At 44.2% G+C, this 26859-nt stretch overlaps 1 protein-coding gene across 2 annotated transcripts; it reads left to right on the top strand.

Moving 5' to 3' along the window:
* Positions 1-557: 557 nt before the first annotated feature.
* TIM10 (Tim10/DDP family zinc finger protein) lies at positions 558-26859 on the top strand. 2 transcript variants are annotated; one of them, XM_086819798.1, is made up of 6 exons: positions 561-713; positions 817-857; positions 1461-1513; positions 1644-1682; positions 26481-26550; positions 26663-26859. In XM_086819798.1, the coding sequence occupies exons 1-6, from the start codon at positions 698-700 to the stop codon at positions 26711-26713; spliced, it is 270 nt and encodes an 89-aa protein (XP_086675924.1). In that variant the 5' UTR covers positions 561-697; the 3' UTR covers positions 26714-26859. The 2 variants fall into 2 exon arrangements, with proteins under 2 accessions (XP_086675925.1, XP_086675924.1); XM_086819799.1 differs by lacking the exon at positions 1644-1682 and having other exon boundaries at positions 558-713.

Genomic DNA, 26859 nt, shown 5'->3' with positions numbered 1-26859 from the left:
TTAGATGCAATGGCGATGTAGCACCCAAAGTGCAACTCCAAAACTCCCTTACCAAAGCTTAGTAGTGTGGAGCTTACAACCATGTAGTATATCACAATAGTGATATAGCATCGTTCTCCATCTCTACTTCACACTATAATGTGAAAGATTCTTCTTCTTGTGAGTGTTGCCTCCCTACACCTCATACTATATCCTTTTACATGATACACCTTATGGAGAGTTGTAGTGCTATGTATCTACAAAATAATTTAGAGTGTGTGCACAATAACAACATACGAGCATTGCATTTCAGTTTGCTTTTGTTGGTTTTAATTCACATGGATTTCGGCCAAGGAAGTTTCATATTGTTCAAGATGCTCACGTTTTATTTGAACAAACTATGTAACAACACGTGAGCATTGCACTTCGGTTTGCTTTTGCTGGTTTTAATTCACATGGATTTAGGCCAAGTAAGTTTCATATTGTTCAAGATGCTCAGGTTTTATTTGAACAAACAATGTAATATGAATAAACAATTTGGTAATCAACCTTATGTTGCCCCTTAAGGGTTCCCCTTTAGGTAATCAATCTCATTGAAAAGTTCCCCCTCTTGGCCTCTTTTAGGGCAAGTTGTAACCCTAAAAGTGTGGCCTCGCTCAAAAGTAACTTACAACCTGGGGTTTTGGCCGACCGTTGGCACGAAGGTGAAGATACTTGTATGTCGAGCAAACAGGGTAAATTGTCTCCAAACCATCGCAAGGCATTTTGGGCTGAGGAGGTATCTTTTTATGCTGTCCTCGTTTCATCGTTTCCAAATTTCTGTACGTGTGTGTGCAGGTGCCAAGGCACCAGAGATGGCAAGGAAGGAGACCGACGAGGTGAGTTTTCATCTCTTTTTCTTGGCTAAGCAAATGTTTATGATCATGGTATTGGGTTTTTTAGTTTCCTTTGGTCAACTTTGCAGTAGCTTGGTGTATTTATGCACGTTTTAAGTGGTTAATATGAAGAGTTCGCTGTTCCCTATTTGCATGGAACACTAGTGTCTGTGCCTTATTTCTTGAATGCTAAGGGGTTTTACACACTTGTAAAATCCAGGAAAAATGGGGGGCATCTCCCCTGCCCAAGTTCATGGAAGCAGACGTCCATCTCCCTGGACACCCCGCGATTTCCGGATTATGTGTGTAAACCCCCTAACATAAATGCATGTCAAGAAACTAGTCATACAGATCCTGCATTGCTCCGAATCGCATGCATCATGATACGCCTTTTGTTCGCATATGAGCAAAGGGTCACCAAAAGATACTAAATTGATTTACGCAAAGGACATCAGAATCCTTGGCTGAGTGACCAAGGAGTTTATATCTTTGCGCACATTAGCTATTTACTGGGATAGAGGGGGGGACAGCAGTACCATTCATGAAAGCAGGGTTTTCAGCTTATGGATTCCACAGAATGACCATATGTTTGTGATGTATCGATAGATGGTTGGGATGGCACAACAAGAGATGGAATATAGAGTTGAGCTCTTCAACAAGTATTTCTCTATTTCTTTCTCGATTACAAGCTGTTTATATCTTCAAAGAAGAGCCTAGAGAGAGAAAAAAACAACTCAAATTTGACTGCTTGTTGGTATTAACAGTATAATAATTTTGGCAATGATGCAGGTTGACACATTCATGTTTTGAAAAATGCATTGAAAAGAAGTATGTAGGTTCTATCACTTTTCTTTTGATATTTGCTTTATTTGAATGGGGGTTAAGTTTTTGTGAATAACTAGGGTCTTTCATATTTAAATGGAGTGGATTGGTGTTGGTTTTTCATGCTAGGGGTGACCCATGGAAGAGACGATGGGGACAATCCATAGGTTAATCCCAACGTGCATGGTGACCCATGGAAGAGACGATGGGGACAATCCGTGTTTGAAGAGGTATATGCACGTTGGGATTAACCTATGGATTGGTTTGGTATTCCACAAATGGATGACCCATGGGAGAGACATTGGTGTTGACTTGTGCCTGGATAGGTATCCAAGCTGGGTTTGACCTGCCACGATGGGATTTATGCGCGGAAGAGACTTGTGTGTTTGGATTAGTAAAGTCTTGGAAGAGGAGAGATTGTCTAGTCAACGATGCTTCTACATTGAGTTTGTTTGCCTGGGAATGACATGCACGCGTGAACTTGTTCATGTGTGGACATTTCTTGGATTTCAATGCCTGTGAATGTCTATGGGATTGGGTTGGAGATGTTGGAATCCTCGTGGGGGTGTGTGCGTAAACTTGTTTGAGGCGTGACATGTCATGTAACCTAGCCAGGGGTTTAGGGAATTAAAATCAACTAATAAACAAGGAATAAGATGAAATGATAAACCATTCATACATTCACAATACAACAAGAAACAACATAATGAGTTATAGACACCACACCGGACCAGAATCCCCCCCCCCCAAGTAATGGTATATTACTTGGGAGTTTCTAGTACAAGCATTGGGGTGTCCCAGCATCCAAGTGTGGGATGCACGTGACATCCCCTTCTGGTGAACTTGGCGGAAGTTGCTGAGCCTCCAAACTATGCAGTTTTGTATGACTAGCACAACCCCTTTCTGTGCAATAAGTTAATGATCTTGCCAACCTGTTGTATACCAGTGCAAAGGTACAGGGCTGATGTGTGCAACTACACTAGGTGAGGGAACGGTTGTATACTGGCTTTCAACAGTAGGTGCAGCACACAAGAATCTCCCGTAGCAGGTATGGGAGAGAGAACATCAGTTGTACGGCAATACGACACACTTATGCTAGTGCAAAACACTTATTTTTACAAGGTTTCTTAGCTAATGTGTACAAGGGAGGTACCCATTACTCTTGAAGAAGGTCAGACAAGTTTTCTAAACATGGCGGGCAATCAACGAGTGGGGCACCTTGGGGTTAAATGGAGTGTGGACAGCCTATAGAATATGTGCCCTTCATTAATTCGAGTGTGGACACCTCACCACTTGGCATAAATACATTGATGGCTGCATGGACAAGGATCAGCTCTTCTACAGGTCTTGTTTGGGGTGCCATGAGAACTGTCGTGGGTGCATGCTTGAACTTGTTTTAGGCTTGGCATGTGTAGTTTCATGGGTGTTACATAATAATGCAAGGTCCATTTTCAATCTTTTGAGGTTTTATTGTTCATGTCTAGATGGTAGGTTAAATAAGGGCGAACAAGTTATAAACAGAGCCGGCAATTGATAAGCAGGGCAGTATGTATTTAAATGGAGTGTGGACAGCCCATAGAATACGTACCCTTCATTAATTGTAGTGTTAACACATGAGGGTGGACACCACTTGACACATCTATAATGGCTTAATTTCATGGACTGCATAGATAAAGGTGATCAACGTTTCCACATGTTTCTCCCTTATCATTCAAATCCTTTTCAGGAGGCGATGCTCCTCTCCATTGTTTTGTCAAGAGAAGCCTTCCTTCGTCATGATTGGAGCCATTCTCAGCTGTATGGCCATCTCTTCATTCCCTACTACTGCCTTGGGTTCCATGTGCTGCCGCCCAAGCTGTTTGGAGCTGCCTTATAAGGTATGATGTTTTGGAGATGTTTAGGGCTGTTTTGGCCTATGTCCAAGCAAGGAAAAAGAAGGTAAATTCTGCTCAATATGAGTAGGAAGCAAATTTGGAGTTTTTGGCATGGACATCAGCCAACGGGCGAGCATTGGTAATGGAAATCAGCCGTTGAACAACTTTTGGGCATTGAAGTTAGCCATTCGGCACATAATTCAGCCACTAGGCATTCAAATCAGCCATTGGGCATGGAAATCACTCATTGGGCAACCATTTTATGGACTCATAAAGCAGCCAAGTGGACTCATGGAATAGGTAGGTGGGCTCTTGGAACAACCAAATGGGCTTATGGACAAGTTATAAATTGCACATTCTTATAAGGTGAATTTGGGCATGTTCCTTGATTTATCTAGGTATATATATATAAGTTACGACTATGGGATGACTACCATGAGGTTATAAATTGCACATTCTTATAAGGTGAATTTGGGCATGTTCCTTGATTTATCTAGGTATATATATATAAGTTACGACTATGGGAGCTTATGGACGAGTCATATTGGTTCTTGGAAGAGTCATGTGGTCTTCAAATGAATCATTAAGGCTCTTGAAGACTCCAAATGCACTACTTGTTGTTTACCGGATGCATGTTGGCCTAGTTCATAACATACGCGTTTGCTTGTGGAAGCAAACGTTTGCAAACGTTTGTACCATACACGTATGAAACTTGTGTTTCATACGTGACTTTTTTTTTGCCTTTTTTTTGGTGTTTTCTAAGGTTTGAAAGCGCCGAGTCCCGACTTTAATGTTTTTTTAATCAAAATACCGTATGCCTCACGGTTTTGGAAATTCGAAGAGTGCTGCCTGGAAGTTCGAGTGCGCCTGCAAGCTGTCGTCAAGTCTCGACTCCCGACCGCACTTCGAAGTTTGAAACTTTCAAGGTTCAACGTTAGCAACCGGCAGCCAGCCTACATCTTAGTACGTACACTGTACAGCGGCCAGCCTATAGGACCCAGGTATTTCTGTTTCTCTAGAGTCTAGACTCTAGACTGTACTTGCCCAATGCCTACAACTTACAAGTATCCAATGCTTTTCGAAACCCTAACCCCACAGTGTTGTAACTTGTAAGCCTGTACAATACAGCTTGCACTGCAGAGTCTAGACTCTAGACTATACTATATAGTACTTACTACTAGTTTGAACTTTGTACTATGTAGTATCTACCACAGTACCTGTATTAGAATGCTGCACTTCAAAAGTTCAATGCTGTACAGTCACCAGTGTGCTCATGTTGTAGCCTCCCTACAGTGTAGGGACTCGGGAGTACATAGGTGATAGGTCCCAAGGTGTAGCCTGCAGCCTGTATGTACTATCAACTTTCAAGTTTCATGTATCATCTATGTAGTATGTACAGTGTACACATGGTGTAATATTTACAAAGGCCTTGAATCTCATGGATTTTTCTTTTTCTTGTAAGTTTGCAAATTGCAGGCCCTAGGAATTTTGAGAAATGGGCAGACGTTAAGGATTAGAATGGGAGCATGTGACCATCGTTAAGTCTCTTGGCAGGGGTATGTTCACATGCAAGTGCAAATATTGCCCCCATCAATGGAATGGAGGCCTTTTGCACATAAGGGCACATATCTTGCGTCTAACAGGCCAAGGGGTTGGCCCATGTGACAATGCCCCCGAAAGTGCAAAAGACATGCAGAAGGTTGCATGTTGGTTTGATGCCTCAAGGAGAAGCAGCACTAATTGATGAGCTTTCAGATGCGTGGGCAGACATTCGCAAGAGGCACATAATCAATATCCTTGTGTCATCTTGCTTGGGCACCTATTTCTTGCGTGCCGTGGATGCAGGGAGAGCAGGAGACAGGATCACAGGGGAGTTCATTTATGGCCACATTCGACAGGCTATCCTTGAGGTTGGGGAGGACAATGTTGTGCAGGTGGTGATCGACAACGCCTCTAACTGCAAGGCAATGGGTCAAATGGTCGAGGCAGAGTTTCCACATATAGTGTGGACTCCATGTGCTGCCCATTGTCTTGATTTACTTATGGAAGACAATGGGAAGCTTGTTTGGGTGCAGCCCATTGTTGTAGATGCTGTAAAGATCACCACCTTCTTCCGCAAGAAGCATCAGGCTCTTGCCATCTTTCGGACCCATAGCCCTTTGGATATGGTGAGACCCTCCAAGACCAGGTTTGCCTGTATATTCTTGGTCTTGGATAGGCTCTACAAGATAAGAGATTTACTATCATCAACAGTTGTGGATCCAAGGTGGCGATAGATGCATCATTCAGAGGATGAGCGTACAAAATACTTGCAAAGGCGGATCTTGGATGATGATTTTTGGCAGCAAGTTCATAGCCTTTCAGATGCACTTAAGCTCGTATGTCCTTCTCCGACTTACAGACATGGAGGGCTCAACTTTGGGGCTGGTCTTTCATTTGTTTATGCAAATGAAAGACCATGTTGCTCAGTGGTCCATGATGACTGCTCAACGGTAAGCAATAGTTCTAATTTCTTCCTCTTTCTTTGATTTTTATGACTTCTCGATTCTCGATTCTCATGACATGTCAGGACTGACATGTGTAACCTAAGACATGTATTTTCAATCTCTCATTTTCAGCCGAGGTGAGATCTTGGACATTGTAGACAAACAGTGGACATTCATGAGCCATCCCATCCATGCGATGGCTGCCATGCTCCATCCTCTCTACAGGTCGCCAGAGCTATGGAATAATACTGCTTTGAGCATGAAGCAGTCAGAGCATGTTAGAAGGATGTTCTCAGAGGAGGAGCAACTTCAGATCGATAGAGTTCACCACATACATGAGTGGTATTGGTGCTTCATTTGCGAGACCTGTGTCATTGAGGAAGGAAGCCATGAAATTCCCTTTGACATGGTGGCACTCTTATGGAAGGGTTGGTCTTCCAAACCTTTCACGCTTTGCTCTTTGTGTTCTCTCTCAGGTAACTTGTAATTAATCTCTAAAGTATAGTCTTCGGAAGTGAAGCCTGATGTTTTAGCATTAAAAGATTTACAAATTTGCTCGCATTGCACTCATTTTTACACCGGATTGCTGAGCTAGAGCATGTGAGCGGAATTGGAGCTCATACTCTCTTATACACACCAAGATTCGGAATCGCCTTAGTACTTCTCAATTAGAGAAGTTGGTGTACTGCAGAGCTAACATGAGGCTCGTGCGAAGCTACCATGCTTTGGGGTCACCGAAGCAGGTATAAATTGGACTCAAGAAGAACTTAGAAGTAGAAAATTATTTCTAGTTCAATGAATATCGAATATGCAATTTGTGGCATGTTTAAACAGGTTGATCCAACACTCTACTCAAATTGGTAGATGAACCCAGCCCAGAGCTTGTGGATCGGCAGATTAGAGATGAGCAAGATGAGATTTTGAGAGCTTTACATAGAGAGCTTGAGAGCGTGGATCGTTGTGTGACCCGCTCACGTGCACGATCTCTCAGCATTCCTTTATGCCAGGCAGCTCCAGATCCAGGCTCTGCGAGACGAGAGAGCACTCGCAGGGGAAAGCTTCCAACTCGTCGCACCCAGCAGAGGTGTGCAAATGAGGTTGTCCAACTCATTCACACTCAGATTCTCGAGGCACATGACAAGGATGCACTGGAGCTTGTTGTTGCTGAGCCAGAGTTCGATGAAGAGGGCAATGGTATCAATGATGGAGGCATGCTCTCTTCAGAAGACTCATCATGTTCATCTGATGATGAGATTTGAGACTCTTGCGTCTAGAGTCTAGACAACTGTAGTGTTTCATTGTTTTGCTTTTTGCACTTGTGGACCAAGACATGTGCTGTAGACATGATATTTGTACTCTCTTTTATCATCTATGACTTTCATGGTTCTTGCTTATATCACTATGACATGAGGTATTGTGTAATGGGCTTGGTAACTGATTTAAACTTTAAGTAATGAGGTTCACTGTTTATTTTAAGTATTTTGGTTGCTATGTCTATAAAATATTCAGGTTTCTAGGACTGTTTACAAATGGTACGTACTGTTTACGTACCTTAAAATTTGTTCCGTACAGAAGTACGTTCCGTACGTACTGATAGCGTGCTGTACACTACGTATCTTTTCACCTTGGAGAATACTGAGCGGCAATGTGTCTGCATGTCTGCAAAGGCCACGATGAGCCTTGTGGCAAAATGGAGCCACCATTTTCATTTCAAGAACATATGGGAACATGTATTAGTAGAAGAAAGGAAATGGAGCCACCTACCGACATTGTGTGTTGACGACGAGGGAGATCCTATCAACTACCTTTTTGTTGTAATAATTCTTTCTATTTGTTATAATCCTTAGTGCTAGGCTTCAATATACAGACCTTTGTATGAATGCATGCTCTTATGTGTGTGTGTGTGCATGTGTGGGTGTTGTGTCTGGGAGCATATTATGATTACCAAGTTCTACACCCACTATCGGACACTTGGATGTTGTATTATCTTGTGCATACTATGCATGATGGACTTGATGGTTTATTTTCTTGTGCATGACTATCATGAGGTTATAAATTGCACTTTCTTGTAAGGTGAATTTGGGCATGTTCTTGGATTCATCTAGGTATATAGATCCTCAATAGGTTGATAGTCAGGCAATGGCTTTTGATGGAAGCATCTATACTTAGCCGCAGAGGGCAAACAAGATGCAATGACAACAACCCAAAGCTCGAAGATAACTCAAAAATGTAACTTGGGATTAGCCTACTAAGGTTCACGTGTCCTCAACTTCTACATTCGAGCATGGAGGTTCACAAGCACAATGGGCACAACACAGATTTGAGCATCAAGGCTCACATGTATACAAGGTTGAAGTTTCCAAAGGTCAGAGATCATGTAGAGGCCGACATGTTGACGGAACAAATTTTAGGGTACGTAAACAGTACGTACCATTTGTAGATAGTCCTAGAAACCTGAATATTTTGTAGACATAGCAACCAAAATACTTAAAATAAAGATTGAATCTCATTACTTAAAGTTTAAATCAGTTACCAAGCCCATTACACAATACCTCATGTCAACAATGATAGTGATATAAGCAAGAACCATGAAAGTCATAGATGATAAAAGAGAGTATAAATATCATGTCTACAGCACATGTCCTGGTCCACAAGTGCAAAAAGCGAAACAATGAAACACTACAGTTGTCTAGACTCTAGACGCAAGAGTCTCAAATCTCATCATCAGATGAAGATGATGAGTCTCTCAAGAGAGCATGCCTCCATCATTGATACCATTGCCCTCTTTATCGAACTCTGGCTCAGCAACAACAAGCTCCAGTGCATCCTCGTCATGTGTCTCGGGAATTTGAGTGTGAATGAGTTGGACAGCCTCATTTGCACGCCTCTGCTGTGTGCGACAAACTAGAAGCTTTCCCCTACGAATGCTCTCTCGTCTTGCAGAACCTGGATCTGGAGTTGCCTGGCGTAGAGTAATGCTGAGAGATCGTGCACGTGAGCGGGTCACACAACGATCCACACTCTCAAGCTCTCTATGTAAAGCTCTCAAAATCTCATCTTGCTCATCTCTAATCTGCCGATCCACAAGCTCGGGGCTGGGTTCATCTACCAATTTGAGTAGTGTTGGATCAACTTGTTTAAACATGCCACAAATTGCATATTGGATATTCATTGAACTAGAAAAAAATTTCTACTTGTAAATTCTTCTTGAGTCCAATTTATAGTTGCTTCGATGACCCCAAAGCATGGTAGCGTCGCACGAGCCTCATGTTAGCTCTGCAGTACACCAACTTCTCTGTACTAAGGCAATTTCGAATCTTGGTGTGTATAAGAGAGTATGAGCTCCAGTTCCGCTCACATGCTCCAGCTGAGCAATCCTGTGCAAAAATGAGTGCAATGCGAGCAAATTTGTAAATCTTTTAATGCTAAAACATCAAGCTTCACTTCCGAGGACTATACTTTAGAGATTAATTACAAGTTACCTGAGAGAGAACACAAAGAGCAAAGCGTGAAAGGTTTGGAAGACCAACCCTTCCATAAGAGTGCCACCATGTCAAAGGGAATTTCATGGCTTCCTTCCTCAATGACACAGGTCTCGCAAATGAAGCACCAATACCACTCATGTATGTGGTGAACTCTCTATCGATCTGAAGTTGCTCCTCCTCTGAGAACATCCTTCTAACATGCTCTGACTGCTTCATGCTCAAAGCAGTATTATTCCATAGCTCTGGCGACCTGTAGAGAGGATGGAGCATGGCAGCCATCGCATGGATGGGATGGCTCATGAATGTCCACTGTTTGTCTACAATGTCCAAGATCTCACCTCGGCTGAAAATGAGAGATTGAAAATACACGTCTTAGGGTATAGTGTACACATGTCAGTCCTGACATGTCATGAGAATCGAGAATCGAGAAGTCATAAAAATCAAAGAAAGAGGAAGAAATTAGAACTATTGCTTACCGTTGAGCAGTCATCATGGAGCACTGAGCAACATGGTCTTTCATTTGCATAAACAAATGAAAGACCAGTCCCAAAGTTGAGCCCTCCATGTCTGTAAGTCGGAGAAGGACATACACGGGCTTAAGTGCAATTAAAAGGCTATGAACTTGCTGCTAAAAATCATCATCCAGGATCCGCCTCTGCAAGTATTTTGTACGCTCATCCTCTGAATGATGCATCTGTCGCCACCTTGGATCCACAAGTGTTGATGATAGTGAATCTCTTATCTTGTAGAGCCTATCCAAGACCAAGAATATGTAGGCAAACTTGGTCTTGGAGGGTCTCACCATATCCAAAGGGATATGGCTCCGAAAGATGGCAAGAGCCTGATGCTTCTTGCGGAAGAAGGTGGTGATCTTTACAGCATCTGCAACAATGGGTTGCGACCCAAACAAGCTTCCCAATGTCTTCTATAAGTAAATCAAGACAATGGGCAGCACATGGAGTCCACACTATATGTGGAAACTCTGCCTCGACCATTTGACCCATTGCCTTGCAGTTAGAGGCGTTGTCGGTCACCACTTGCACAACATTGTCCTCCCCAACCTCAAGGATAGCCTGTCGAATGTGGCCATAAATGAACTCCCCTGTGATCCTGTCTCCTGCTCTCCCTGCATCCACGGCACGCAAGAAATAGGTGCCCAAGCAAGATGACACAAGGATATTGATTATGTGCCTCTTGCGAATGTCTGCCCACCCATCTGAAATAATAGTGCATCCAAACTCCTGCCAACCTGCTTTCACAGGAGTGAGTGCCTTGTCTATCAAGGCCTTCTGCTCATCCAACATGGATGTACGCATCTTCGTATACTCAAGACTTGTCCACGTCTCAATAGGCCCTACCTGCGCAATTGCTTTCACCATTCTTTTCCATTGGTCTGTCCTTAACACATTGAAGGATATATTACACTCAATAAGAGTACGACAAATCTCCATTTATGCCACCCTTTGCCGCTCCTTCACCCAAGCTTGTGATGAGATACAAGAATGCAGAGTGGATTGCTTTGATGCCTCCCTTGTACCTTTCGCATCTTGTGGCAGGAGGTCCTCATCATCGGCAATACGTGCCCTCTTCCTGCCTGTGGTGGATTGGGTTGAAGCCAAAAGACTTTCACCCTCATCTAGTGTACCTGAACCTGTAACATCTCCAATAAAAGCATCATGGAGAGCATCTTGCGTACTTTCACCACCTCTAACACTGCTTGCACCACCCATTGCAGGACAATTCTCCGCAATCAATTGGTCCCTCAAAGCTTGTGGTATTTTATCACATGGACCACATTGATTGGTGCACCCGATACGTGTCATGTGCTTGATGACGCGAGTTATGGTGCTAGTGTACTGCTCCCCGCAATACTTGCATGCCCATAGCCGAGTACTTGACCCTTGCTGAGAAGGGGTGTTAACAACCCTCAGGACATTGGTGTGGATTGCCCAGTTCGGGTTAGTCTTGCGTCGCGCGCGGCATGATGAAGTCTGGGCGGGGGAGAGAGCGAGGAAATTTGCTCTGCAAAGTTTTGCAGGTACACACAGGACACTCGATTTTGCAAGTACCCACAAAATGCCCAAAATTAAATGCAACGTGGTCGCTTATCTACAATCGCCTGAACACGCGCCTCGCCACACACGCCACTTATTTTTATTTTTTTTAAATGATTGCGTACGGATCCGTACAGTACGGTACTATACCGCACCGTACGATTGTACCGTACTGTACGGATCCGTACGTACGTACGGCAGCAACCTTGGAGCAGGCTCAAGCAAGAAACCTAAACAAGGTTGTAGAAGGTAGAAGGGACATGAACCATTGCAAGCCGAGTTGGTGTCAGCAAGGTTGGCAATTATGTCTAAGAAGAATTTCGCACCATAGTGCAAATGGGTCAACACCAACCCAAAGATTCAAGGAATCAATGGCAAAGAACATGCAAAGCTTATCTTGGTGTCAAGATAGCTAGGGCTTGGCTTGACGTGTAAAACCTTGTCCTCAACAACATCGACAATAAAGATTGGATAGAAGGCCAAGGAGATAAAGTTCATGATAGTCAATGAAGTCGATCTCCTCGACGACTGGAAAATCATTGGAATCTCTTGGTATTGTGACGGCAAGAAGGCTAGAGCATACAAGCCTCGGGTGCCAACGAGGCGCTACCCTGTTGCTAAGCTACATCAACAATCAGGATTCAAGGAAGGCTCTCGTGAAGGCCAACATAGTGGTGTGGTAATTCTCAACTCAAGGCAAGTGCTTCATTATCTAGGAGTTATCTACATGTGACTCAGACAGGAGTCTTGAGGACAAATGTAGCAATTTGGTGCCATGCACATTGGGGATTCGGGGGACTCTTAAAGTAGGGGCTTGTATACAAGTCCAAGCCAATAAAGATAAAAAAAACACAAAATATGCGTAGCTGCAGTGGGTTAGACATTGATTTTTCTCATGACTATAAAGCAAAAAAAGTTAAGACCTGTTTTTCATTTTCGTAGGAGCACTTAGGCACTTGTATGAAGACACTCACTTGAGTTCGAAAATCGGGGATGTCAATTGTGAGGTTTGGGAAAGTTGGGATTTCTATCGAGGACCCTTGGGGGCTTTGGAGGTGTAGCACAGACTCATACTTAGGCGTGCACATAGTAATGCACTTACGCACCGGGTGGGCACATTAGGCCTCTTGGATGACGGGGGTTACAAGGTGCTGCGTGTCCAGGGGATGCCCTCTCCAAGTTGAATCAATGGCAAAGAAAATGCAAAGCTTATCTTGGTGTCAAGATAGCCAGGGCTTGGCTTGATGAGTAAAACTTTGTCCTCAACAACATCGTCAACTAAGACTGGAATGGCAGATGATTAGAATGGCGTGATGGAAGGCCAAGCGGATAAAGTTCATGACAATCAATGAGGTCGATCTCCTCGACGACTTGGAAAATCATTGGGAACTCTTGGGATTGCGATGGCAAGAAAGCCCAGAACATATAGGACTCGGGAGCCAATAGGGTGCTACACTGTTGCTGAACTATATCAACAATTAGCTTAAAAGGAAGGCACTCGTGAAGGCCAATGTAGCGGTGTGGTAATTCGCAACTCAAGGCAAGTGTTGCCTTGTCTAGAAGACATCTACATGTGACTAAGAGAGGAGTCGCGTGGACCAACGCAACAGTTTGGTACCTTGCACATTGGGGGTTCGGGGGACTCTCAAGCAGGGGCTTGAATACAAGTCTGGGCCAATATAGATCAAAAATACAAAATATGCATAGTTATAATGTCACCAGCCTGGACATTTCCCAGTATGAAAGGAGTTTGGTGGACTCTAGGATGTCTAAATATTTGGAAAGTACAAGCTTTGGGAATGGGCGATTATCCTAGAATACAAAGGACCACACTCCTAAAATTTAGGAGAGTTGCTATTTTTGGCCCGACTCCAATGGAAATTCTGTTCGCATCATTACATTTGGAATTGAGCAGATACCAAGAGTTGGCAAAGTGCTGTGAGAGAAGAAACATCCACTTGCAAGGGAGGAGATGCTTGGCCGCAGAGTGGAGGAGCCCAAACAAAGTTGCCTGAGGGCAGTGTTCTACTGGCCGGAACACAAGTGCATAGCCACAAGCCGTCTGTAGGGGCATGCGTGGCTGCAGCCGGTAGAGAATGGGCAGCCTGCAGGTACTGTCGCCTGGGGGAGTAGCCACCTGTAGGAAGGAAGATGAAAGAAAAGAACACACCCAGCTGCCTGCAAAAAGGATAGGCAGCGCAGCCAGAGGGTAGGCTGTCGCCTGTAGGAGCAGAGGCAGCACGCTGTAGTCAGGAGTAGCCGCCTCTGTGCTGCTGTAGTGGCTTGGCTGCAGTGTACAGCCGCTTAGTTATGACCTAAAGAGGTGATGGCCTAGCAGCCGACTGTAGCAGAGCAGAAATATAGGTGGCAGCCGCCTCTGTGCAAGAAGCGTAGCCTGAAACGTGTGCAGCCGTCAGCAACGTTGGAGGAGATGGCCCCTCTTGAGAGCATGCGCCTGTTGTGTGCAGTAGCACAGCTCCCTTTGAACAAAGTTCAGCCGTCAACAGCAAACGATGCAAGCGTAGGGTGATGAACAAACGCAAAAAATAGAAGCGATGGATGTTGACGCTTGAAGGAGAGAGTCCCTTGTTATAAAAAAATTAAGGTGAAGTTAACTTTAGATTTCCACGCATGCATGTGGGGGAACTAGTGGGGGTAGGTGACCATGCCCACCCCCACACTCACTTAAAAGTGGGGCTCCCCACCTTGGCCCCAAAGTGGGTGCCCACTTTTAAATAAGTGTGAACACCTAACCTTATAAAATAAAGGGTTAGAATATAAAACATTAAAACAACAAGTGCGACATACTTACCACCTGTTCACATGCACCAAAACTTGTCAGAATACAAAGCAGACTTCACGACTCACTGGCAGGCGTCCCCGCTCAGTAAGTAACACGTCAAGCAGGCAAACACACAAATACATGTCATGCAAAAACAGTTTCAAACATGCAAATCATGTGTGCATGTGCAAATAGTAACATGGACATATCTCCCGTTCATGGAACAAGTACAAAATATCTGTCGGCACAAAACTGGCACGACATAAAAGCATAAAAACCTGGTCTTCCTATGGAGTGACAGTCCCATAGGTAAGACACAGTTCCAGGCACGAGTCTCCGTATGGTGTGACAGTCCCATAGGCAAAACACGGCACAAATACTGGTTCTTCCATGGCGTGACAATCCCATGGATCGAACACAGTCCAGGTCATACACGGGTGGCACGGGTCTGGCTCCCGTCCATATGACACCATCCTGCTAACACGGGTGGCACCAGTCTGGCTTCCGTCCATGTCAGCAAAATACTGGCCTCTTCACACGAGACACTGGCTTGGCCTCAACTGAACGAGACGCAAAAATTGGAGATGGACCAAATGGTCGGCCAATTGGTGACATCCCCCCGGGCTTCTAAAGAGTTGACCTCAACTGAAAAGCCTCAAGATATACCTGCAACAATTCCGGATAATCTGCAAAATAATCCTCATGTACCCACTTGGCATCAATAGGCAAATAATTCTTAAATTTCACAAGGTATCTCCTGGAAAGCTTTCCTGCAGGTAGCTTTCTCTCCTTGTGAAAAACAATCTGTTCTGGCTGGAGGATCTCCTCAAGCTCTTCAATCTCTGGTGGATCTTCTGTGACAGGCTCATTAGGATCTGGCCCCACATATTTCCGAAATAGACTCACATGAAAGGCATTGTGAATCTTCCAATGACTAGGTAAAGCAAGCCTGTAGGACACTTCATTGATCTTCTGAATCACCTTGAAGGGTCCATAATAGCGAGGAGAAAGCTTAGGATATGATCCTTCTCGTCCTGGCCTCTTCCGAAGCCTAGCCTTCTCAAATTTCAGCAATACCCAATCACCTTCTTTGACTTCCATGTCCCTTCTATGCTTGTCCGCAGCCATTTTATGCTTATCCTGAGATCTTGCAATGGCTGTCCGCACCTGACCAAAGGCAACATCCAAGTCACGAACATATTCATCAGCTGCAAAAATCTCATCCTTAGTACGAAGGATGGGTGGCAAGATCACTCTGCCATAAATAATCTCAAACGGAGCCTTTCCTGTGGAAGCATGGATCGTATTGTTGTAGGCAAACTCAACAAGTGGAAGATACTTCTCCCATGCACTCTTTTGATCTGCCACATAACATTTCAATAAATCCAACACGGCCGAATTTGCAGCTTCACTTTGGCCATCCGTTTGGGGATGATAAGCTGATGAAAACTCAAGCTTAGTACCCATATTATCAAATAAAGCCCTCCAAAATAGGCTTGTAGTCCTGGGATCTCTATCCCCAACAATGGATTTAGGCATACCATGATGCTTGAAAATATTAGCAAGAAAAAGCTTTACCATATGATCAGCTTTAATGGTTTTCTTGACAGGCAAAAAATGAGCTTGCTTGCTAAACCTGTCCACAATAGTCCAAATAGCATCATTCCCATGCTGGGATCTAGGCAAATCCATAATAAAATCCATCGTGATACTTTCCCAAGGTTGCGAGGGAATAGGCAATGGCTGAAGCAAACTTGGAGGCTTTTGCCTATCAAATTTCACCTTTTGGCAAGTAATACATGCACGCACATAAGCCTCAATGTCTTTGCGCATGCTTGGCCAAAAGAAGTACCTCTGAATCATGCGAGTAGTAGGCATAATACCTCTATGACCAGCATAAGGTGGAGCGTGACATTCGTCCATAACCTTTGGACGCAAATCCTTCAGCACACATAGGCAATTATCCTTCATGAGATAACCCTCGTTGATAACATAAGAGGCATGTGAATGACCAGCCATCAAATCAGTCCATATATGGCAAAAATCAGCATCCAAATGATACAAATCTCTCATAGCAGATAGATCTCCATGAGAGGCCACTGAGATTGCAGCCACCTAAGGCCTCCTAGATAGTGGATCGGCCACTACATTTTTCTTTCCTGGAGTATGCACAATCTAAAAATGAAACATGGAAAGAAAGTTTGCCATTCTCATCTGCTTCTCTGAAAGCTTGGTTTGAGATAGAAAGTATCTCAAGCTTTGATGATCTGTCTTGACTACAAATTCAGTCCCAAGAAGGTAATGTTTCCAAATCTTTAAGGCGTGAATTACAGCCAAAAGCTCTTTCTCATAGATATCCATATGAAGCTCAGCATCATGCAAACGACGGCTCTTGTATGCAACTGCATGCCCTTCTTGATTTAGGACAGCTCCTATGCAATCACCACAAGCATCACATTCAACCACGAATGACTTGTGCAAGTCGGGAACAATCAATACTAGACCACATATGATCACATGCTTGAGCTGCAAGAAAGCATCCTGTTTCTTTGAAGTCCATTTGAAAGCAGTTTTCTTCTTTGTGAGATCATGTAGAGGAGTGGCAATCATAGCAAAATGCCTTATGAAACGCCTGTAATACGAACATAATCCCAAAAAACTACGTACTTGATGTACGTTTTGCAATTCGGGCCAATTCCGAATAGCCTCTATCTTTGCAGGATCCATTGTAACTCCATCCTTGGATACGATATGTCCCAGATAATTTATCTGTGAAAGGAAAAACTCACTTTTCTTGGCATTGACGAAAAGTTTATGCTTCCGCAACTCTTCGAACACTGTGACCAAATGAGTTCTGTGTTCCTGCTCATTCTTGGAGAAAACCAAGATATCATCAAAGAAGACTCCTGTAAACTTGCGATGGGGTCGGAATATCCTATCCATCATACGATTAAAAGTAGCAGGAGCATTGGTGAGACCAAAAGGCATTACCAAGAATTCATATAATCCGAAGGCTGTCCTGAATGCAGTCTTATGGACATCTTGTGGCACCACGCGTATCTGGTGATAACCACTCTTCAAATCAAGTCTGCTAAAGCAAGCTGAGCCATCAAGCTTATCCAAGATATCATCAATACGTGGAATTGGAAATCTGTTCTTGATGGTAAGCTTGTTCAAAGCTCTATAGTCCACACACATACGGAATGATCCGTCCTTCTTTTGAACAAGAAGCACAGGAGAGCAGTAAGGTGAGGAACTGGGCTGAACCAAACCTTTCTCTAAAAGCTCGTTTACCTGCTTCATGATTTCTTCTTGTTGTGCGGCACTCACTCGGTATGCGGGTTTGTTAGGTGGAGAACTACCTGGCACAAGATCTATACGGTGATCTTCGGGCCTTTGGGGAGGTAATTCACCTGGCAACGAGTCAGCAAAACAGTCGTTGAATGCATTAAGAAAATTCAGCCTATCATTAGACATAGCATCCACATTTTGATGATTTGGCACAAGACTATCACGCACAAAAACCAAGTATGCTGAAAGACTCTTTTTCATTGCTTTATTAATTTGGATGTGTGATACAACTGGGATGGAATCCCCTTCTTTGCCAGCATCAATAAAATGCATGCGGCCTTTATGCATAAAAGAAATCATATTGGACTTGTAGTCTTTGCGGGGCTCAAGCCTATGGTGCCACGGCTTGCCCAACAATACATCACATCCATTCAGTGGAGCAACTAAGAAATGCTCATTATCAAGGTAGCCCTGTATATGGATGCGCAACTTCCCAATCAAAGGGGTAACTTGCACCTCTTTACCAATAAATGCAGCTTCGGCTTCAATCTGAGGTCCCATGCTTTCAACCTCAATACCCAATAGAGCTGCCATTTGCATAGAGATGAAATTGTCAGTTGCACAGTCATCAAACATGAAGAGTGCGGGCTGATCCTTGATTTGTCCCCAAGCCTTGCAAACCATACGCTCTTTTGCATCATGACCTGTATTTCCTTGCACATCAGGAACTGCATGTACATTAGCTTTGGTGTGCTTGTTCTCGTGCTTTGATTTGCGATCTGGGCATTGCCGAAACATGTGGTCTTTGCTACCACAAGAAAAGCATTTTCCATTCTTAGCATATTGCTCTCTTTGCTCCGGGGTTAAGCCGAATTTGTTCTTTCTTGGGCCCTGTTCTTTAGATGTGTTATTTTCAGCTTTACCACCCTTGTAGGGCTCCCGGAAGTTCTTTTTAGGTGGCTGTCCACCCTTTTGCTGATTTGGGACAGCCTTGTCCTTTCCCTTGGAACCGCCTTGATCCTGCTTAATCTTGAGCACCAATTGCTCTGTAGCAAGAGCAGAAGCTGTGAGTTGTTGCAACATATGTTTTGGGTGCAATTCAATACCCGATCTATATGCTGGTTGCAGTCCAGAACGAAACTTCCTCTTTCTTTCATCCTCTAAGATTTGCATGAAGGGAGTGACTTCCAGCAACACTTTCCAGAATTTGTTAACATACTGTTGCACACTCTCATTATCTTTTGTTCCAGCCTGTTCCATTTTTGAGTGAGAGTTTGCTCCGCATTGGGTGGCAAGAACTGAGCATAAAATCTATCTTTGAATTCCTTCCAAGTAGAGATGGGATCCTTGGTGATCTTTTCAGTGATCCACCAATGGGCAGTAGTCCCTTTTAAAAACATGCTAGCATGGCGCACCTTTGACTTTTCTGTAAAGTCCTCATCGTTAAAAGCAATGTCGAACTGTGCCACAAATGCTAACACCTTAGAAGCATCATGTTCACCATGAAAAGCATCAAATTTGACAGATTTATCACTTGCTTTGAATTCCTTGAGCTTCTTGGCATGAGGCTCATGATCTTCTCTTTTTCTTTTTCCCTTATCCAACGGGGTAGCCCTGTCTGCATGGGCTCCATGGGCCGTCATAGAAGCTTCATGGGGCACGGTGGCATGTGCTCCACGAATTCGAAACTCAGATGCATGTGACTTACCTGCATATGGCAATGTCTCTCCATGAGACAACTCAGAAGGCAAAATTTTTCTGGAAGTAGACCTGTCACCATGCATGTGACTTTCATGTCCTCCATGAGCACTGGCATACATATATCTATCAGGCTTTGTGCCTTGTGGAGAGGATGCATGACGAGAGGTGACAGTCACCTCTTCCTTTTGCATAAAAGATTTCAGCCTCTGGGATGCGGGATCTCCATGCTTCAAACGAGGTGGATTTTTGAATTTCAGCTCTCCGTCATCCCCCTCTTTGATATCACCTTTGCGAAGGAGATAGGCAAGTGCCAACTCCCTTGGTTTCTTGCCCACTTCACGAGCCATTGATTCAAAAGTTACATCAACCATAGCATCATCAGCCTTCCTGGCTTCAATAGCACTTTGCAGATGGGGATCTTCATGCAAAAACTTTTAACTCTTGCTCTTGAGCCTGCAAAAGTTTTCTCATATGTTCCATTTCAGCCCTCATAGCATCAGGCTCTTGTTCAAGCATAACTGTCTTCCCTGGAGACAGTTGACCCTTGGATTCACTATCCATAACCCTTTCAAGGGGCTTGTGCCTACCACGCAGGGCATCAGACCCACGAGAGGCACTAGATGGACCCCTCGAATTTGGTACTTCCAAAGGGTTGCCTTGGCTGTCCATTGTGTTCAAAGTTTGCTAAAAGCGGGATGTCCAGTACATAGGTTCGTTTCCCCACTAGGAAGAGGGAAACAACCGTGCTCTGATACCAATGAAACCGATCCCGTCAAGTGGGAAAGACTCCGTTGGACACCCACACGCTTAATAGCACAACTTTAAAACCACAAATTTGAAATGGACAACTTAAAACAACTTGAAATTTAAATGAAATGAAATGGAAAGATGGACACCAGCACTGGGGCCGGAATGGACCGACCCCCCCCTCAATATATGATATATTTATTGGGAGTATTTAATAAATACAATGCTCCATGGGTTCCAAGAACGAGATAATGTCCATGTACATATGAAAACAGCACCAAACAAATAGGCTCGAATTTCGATGTAGAAACTCGAAGCAGAACGACCACTAGTGTGGTCCAATCTCTACGGTCCTGTGCTTTCACTGGACTCCGCGGAGAGCGCCTCACTGGTGTTCTGAGACCACGCACAAACAGGCGCTCTCGTACTAACGCCTGGCTCTCCCGATCTCAGCACCTTTGGACCGAGGTTCGCCAATATAGCTTGGACAACCCGGCACCGAACGGGTGTTGGCCGAGCGGAATGAATCCTTTATCAAATTTAAACATAAAATACTTTATTGAAATCTGAAATTCACTTACTTGTAGATGGTTGATAGAAAACCAATACTTGTGGTGTTTGTGTAGAATATGAAGCCACCCTTGTTGAAGAAAGAGTTGCCTCGTGTAGAACTATCAAGACAAGAATCACCGCAAAAGACCACAGCCGCCTGCTGTGAGAGAAGAAACATCCACTTGCAAGGGAGGAGATGCCTGGCCGCAGAGTGGAGGAGCCCAAACAAAGTTGCCTGAGGGCAGTGTTCTACTGGCCGGAACACAAGTGCATAGCCACAAGCCGTCTGTAGGGGCATGCGTGGCTTGGAGAGGTGCAGCCGGTAGAGAATGGGCAGCCTGCAGGTACTGTCGCCTGGGGGAGTAGCCACCTGTAGGAAGGAAGATGAAAGAAAAGAACACACCCAGCTGCCTGCAAAAAGGATAGGCAGCGCAGCCAGAGGGTAGGCTGTCGCCTGTAGGAGCAGAGGCAGCACGCTGTAGTCAGGAGCAGCCGCCTCTGTGCTGCTGTAGTGGCCTGGCTGCAGTGTACAGCCGCTTAGTTATGACCTAAAGAGGTGATGGCCTAGCAGCCGGCTGTAGCAGAGCAGAAATATAGGTGGCAGCCGCCTCTGTGCAAGAAGCGTAGCCTGAAACGTGTGCAGCCGTCAGCAACGTTGGAGGAGATGGCCCCTCTTGAGAGCATGCGCCTGTTGTGTGCAGTAGCACAGCTCCCTTTGAACAAAGTTCAGCCGTCAACAGCAAACGATGCAAGCGTAGGGTGATGAACAAACGCAAAAAATAGAAGCGATGGATGTTGACGCTTGAAGGAGAGAGTCCCTTGTTATAAAAAAATTAAGGTGAAGTTAACTTTAGATTTCCACGCATGCATGTGGGGGAACTAGTGGGGGTAGGTGACCATGCCCACCCCCACACTCACTTAAAAGTGGGGCTCCCCACCTTGGCCCCAACGTGGGTGCCCAAAGGGGGTGTCCACTTTTAAATAAGTGTGAACACCTAACCTTATAAAATAAAGGGTTAGAATATAAAACATTAAAACAAGTGCGACATACTTACCACCTGTTCACATGCACCAAAACTTGTCAGAATACAAAGCAAACTTCACGACTCACTGGCAGGCGTCCCCGCTCAGTAAGTAACACGTCAAGCAGGCAAACACACAAATACATGTCATGCGAAAACAGTTTCAAACATGCAAATCATGTGTGCATGTGCAAATAGTAACATGGACATATCTCCCGTTAATGGAACAAGTACAAAATATCTGTCGGCACAAAACTGGCACGACATAAAAGCATAAAAACCTGGTCTTCCTATGGAGTGACAGTCCCATAGGTAAGACACAGTTCCAAGCACGAGTCTCCCTATGGTGTGACAGTCCCATAGGCAAAACACGGCACGAATACTGGTTCTTCCATGGCGTGACAATCCCATGGATCGAACACAGTCCAGGTCATACACGGGTGGCACTGGTCTAGCTCCCGTCCATATGACACCATCCTGCTAACACACGGGTGGCACCAGTCTGGCTTCCGTCCATGTCAGCAAAATACTGGCCTCTTCACACGAGACACTGGCCTGGCCTCAAGTGAACGAGACGCAAAAATTGGAGATGGACCAAATGGTCGGCCAATTGGTGACATCCCCCCGGGCTTCTAAAGAGTTGACCTCAACTGAAAAGCCTCAAGATATGCCTGCAACAATTGCGGATAATCTGCAAAATAATCCTCATGTACCCACTTGGCATCAATAGGCAAATAATTCTTAAATTTCACAAGGTATCTCTTGGAAAGCTTTCCTGCAGGTAGCTTTCTCTCCTTGTGAAAAACAATCTGTTCTGGCTGGAGGATCTCCTCAAGCTCTTCAATCTCTGGTGGATCTTCTATGACAGGCTCATCTCAGGATCTGGCCCCACATATTTCCGAAATAGACTCACATGAAAGGCATTGTGAATCTTCCAATGACTAGGTAAAGCAAGCTTGTAGGACACTTCATTGATCTTCTGAATCACTTTGAAGGGTCCATACTAGCGAGGAGAAAGCTTAGGATATGATCCTTCTCATCCTGGCCTCTTCCGAAGCCTAGCCTTCTCAAATTTCAGCAATACCCAATCATCTTCTTTGACTTCCATGTCCCTTCTATGCTTGTCCGCAGCCATTTTATGCTTATCCTGAGATCTTGCAATGGCTGTCCGCACCTGACCAAAGGCAACATCCAAGTCACGAACATATTCATCAGCTGCAAAAATCTCATCCTTAGTACTAAGGATGGGTGGCAAGATCACTCTGCCATAAATAATCTCAAACGGAGCCTTTCTTGTGGAAGCATGGATCGTATTGTTGTAGGCAAACTCAACAAGTGGAAGATACTTCTCCCATGCACTCTTTTGATCTGCCACATAACATTTCAATAAATCCAACACGGCCGAATTTGCAGCTTCACTTTGGCTATCCGTTTGGGGATGATAAGCTGATGAAAACTCAAGCTTAGTACCCATATTATCAAATAAAGCCCTCCAAAATAGGCTTGTAGTCTTGGGATCTCTATTCCCAACAATGGATTTAGGCATACCATGATGCTTGAAAATATTAGCAAGAAAAAGCTTTATCATATGATCAGCTTTAATGGTTTTCTTGACAGGCAAAAAATGAGCTTGCTTGCTAAACCTGTCCACAATAGTCCAAATAGCATCATTCCCATGCTGGGATCTAGGCAAATCCATAATAAAATCCATCGTGATACTTTCCCAAGGTTGCGAGGGAATAGGCAATGGCTGAAGCAAACCTGGAGGCTTTTGCCTATCAAATTTCACCTTTTGGCAAGTAATACATGCACGCACATAAGCCTCAATGTCTTTGCGCATGCTTGGCCAAAAGAAGTACCTCTGAATCATGCGAGTAGTAGGCATAATACCTCTATGACCAGCATAAGGTGGAGTGTGACATTCGTCCATAACCTTTGGACGCAAATCCTTCACCACACATAGGCAATTATCCTTCATGAGATAACCCTCGTTGATAACATAAGAGGCATGTGAATGACCAGCCATCAAATCAGTCCATATATGGCAAAAATCAGCATCCAAATGATACAAATCTCTCATAGCAGATAGATCTCCATGAGAGGCCATTGAGATTGCAGCCACATAAGGCCTCCTAGATAGTGCATCGGCCACTACATTTTTCTTTCCTGGAGTATGCACAATCTGAAAATGAAACATGGAAAGAAAGTTTGTCATTCTCATCTGCTTCTCTGAAAGCTTGGTTTGAGATAGAAAGTATCTCAAGCTTTGATGATCTGTCTTGACTACAAATTCAGCCCCAAGAAGGTAATGTTTCCAAATCTTTAAGGCTCCCGTCCATATGACACCATCCTGCTAACACACGGGTGGCACCAGTCTGGCTCCCGTCCATGTCAGCAAAATACTGGCCTCTTCACACGAGACACTGGCCTGGCCTCAAGTGAACGAGACGCAAAAATTGGAGATGGATCAAATGGTCGGCCAATTGGTGACACTCGGCATTTCTACAGCCTATGTTCCGGCTTGGTAGCCTTGGGCTGTGTTATGGCATTTGTATATGGATAATCCGGCATCTCCCGTGGGGAGAGTAAGGCCCTCAAAGCTTGTACATGATATTATTCTCCTTGGGTAATAAAATACTCCAAGGGGGGGGTCGGCCCATTCCGGCCTCTGTGTGGTGTCACATGTGCAAGATCCATTTTCAGCATTTGTGGATGTTTTGTCTAGCTTTTGTTTTATGCAAAGTGATGATGGATGTGTTAAGGCTATGGCCATGTTTAAATGTTTTAATATGCATTGATTGTATCAACAAGTGTGTCAAAGGCCCTAGTCTCCCGGGCACCCGCCACGAGTTACATGTAACGTGTTGACATTGATTTGATAGTGGGCACCCCACTATTGGGCTCTGATGACGTTAGTGGGGATGTCGTAGTATCTAGTCCATACTATGCATAATGGAGTTGATAGTTATAGTCTTGTGGGTTGACTACCATGAGTATATAACATGCACGTTCCTGAAAGGTGAATTTGGGCATGTTCCTGGATTCATCTAGGTTGATATTGTGCTTATTCTTTCTATCTTAAGCAGTGCATTTGCCCTATCAACTACTTATTTGCTGTACTAATTGTTTCTATTTGCTACTTACCTTAGTGCTAGGCTTCATTATGGCTGAGTTTGCCCTGCATCTCCGGAGGTTTGACAGAAACTTAGTACTAAGGGCTTTGTGTGAATATATGCTCTTATGTGTGTGTGTGTGTGTGAAAGCATATCTTGATACAGAGTTCTACACCCACTATTGGGCACTGATGACGTTAGTGGGGATGTCATAGTATCTAGTCCATACTATGCATAGTGGAGTTGATAGTTATATAGTCTTGTGGGTACCATGAGTATATAACATGCACGTTCGTAAAAGGTGAATTTCTGCATGTTCCTGGATTCATCTAGGTATATATATATATATATATATATATATATATATATATTTTGCTCATGGCTATAAAGCAAAAATTAAGACCTCCTGTTTTTCATTTTTGTAGTAGCACTTGGGCACTTGGATGAAGACACTCACTAGAGTTCAAAAATCAATTGACAAGGACGTCAATTGTGAGGTTTGGGAAAGTCAAGATTTCTATCCAGGACCCTTGAGCTTTGGAGGTGTAGCACGGACTCATACCTAGGCGCACATAGTAATGCGTTCACGCACCGGGTGGGCAGGTTAGGCCTCCCACTGGATTGGATTGATGCTGAAACTGAATGTATCACTTGTACTACTTGTAAGGCTTTAACAATCTAAACGTTTAAATAGAGTTTAAATAACAGGTCGATGGAATTGAGCATGTTATGCAAGCTCACTATACACCATAGTGAGGATCAGATAAACCAGGCTGGTTGCCCCCCCCCCCCCCCCCCCCCCCCCCCCCCCCCGCCCCGCGCGGCCCCGAAAAAAAAAAAAAAGAGGAAAGGGGGGGGGGGGAAAGAGAACTCACCACCGCTACCACCAAGGTATCTTTTGTATTATGATAACAAAAGCAATTGCGTATTGTATGTCAACTGTCTAGCCCGCTTATTCGTCTGAAAAGCGAGCTTGCCATATCTGTGTCTGGGTTGTCCAATAAATATAGCTAGTGCTTATGTGTTTTCATGCTCTTTTTCTTTTTGGCTGTTTGTGTTGCCTTTTCAGTTTTGAGTCATGATGCTTTTTTTTTGGGTTGCTTTTTTATGGTATACTCTCACTGGAATCAAGCTAGAGTGGATTCATGACAGACCCTTTTTTCCATCTGGTGGTTGACTTGCACATTATTGATGCACACTGCTTCTTGCACTGTTTCTCCATAAGTCACGTCAGTCATGTTTAGTGACACTCATCCTGTTGGGTGGGCTCAACTTGTGTGTCCACAAGCCTCTTGTCCAGCCTGGCTTCTGTGCTGCTGCTGCCAGATATGGTCTGGCAATGTTTCTACCGATTTGTTTGCCTTGTATGCCAACCTGCTTATCCTCAGGCAAATTCTGGGCAGGCTGTTGTCTGGCCAAGGGGCCCATGCTGCTGCCCAGTGCCTACTTCTTGTTCACCTTGCATGTCAACCTGCTCATCCTCCAGCGAAATTCTCAACATGCTCAGAAGCCCTGAGATCTCTCCCCTTGCTGAATATTTAGGAGCAAAGATAGAAAGGGCTAGAAACTGCTCGGTATTGCTGAATTCATCACCGTGCACACAACTGGGGCAGGCCAAAATATGACTGGTGTATAGTCGGTACTTATTTCACAGCTACTAAGGTGTCAAGAATTTTGAATCATTTGGATGTTTGCAGGTACAAAGATGCTGACCTAAATGTTGGTGAGAACAGCTGCGTGGATAGATGCGTTCACAAGTATTGGCAGGTAGTGGTACTCCTTATATGGAAGGATAAAGTCTTGCATTGTTTCCACTGTTGAACAAATCATGGTCTGTGTGTCTTTGTAATTTGTTACTGTTGCTTTGATGTCCTTGTAGGTAACAGCTATCGTCGGTCAACTACTGAGTTCAAGTAGGCCTCCAATGTGAGGGATTTGCATGGAAATTTGTAAATGTACAATTTGGCAACATACTCATGATTGGTCAAGAATGGCCAGGGCTTTACTAGCTTGAACCGCACTCACATGAGTTAGTTGCTTATTTTCAGCATAATTAGTATTTGAAATTTTGGTTTA

This window comes from Cibotium barometz, chromosome 25 (genome assembly GCF_041138505.1).
Source record: "Cibotium barometz isolate CiBa-2024 chromosome 25, ASM4113850v1, whole genome shotgun sequence".
In the NCBI taxonomy this organism is placed as follows: domain Eukaryota; kingdom Viridiplantae; phylum Streptophyta; class Polypodiopsida; order Cyatheales; family Cibotiaceae; genus Cibotium; species Cibotium barometz.
This window is presented reverse-complemented; position numbering and strand designations above follow the sequence as displayed.

Bases quoted from the DNA above. Each gene is read 5' to 3' on its own strand.
- TIM10 (XM_086819798.1), top strand. The intron at 858-1,460 runs GTGAGTTTTCAT...ATGTATCGATAG, and splicing joins CAAGGAAGGAGACCGACGAG to ATGGTTGGGATGGCACAACA. The intron at 1,514-1,643 runs GTATTTCTCTAT...GCAATGATGCAG, and splicing joins AGAGTTGAGCTCTTCAACAA to GTTGACACATTCATGTTTTG.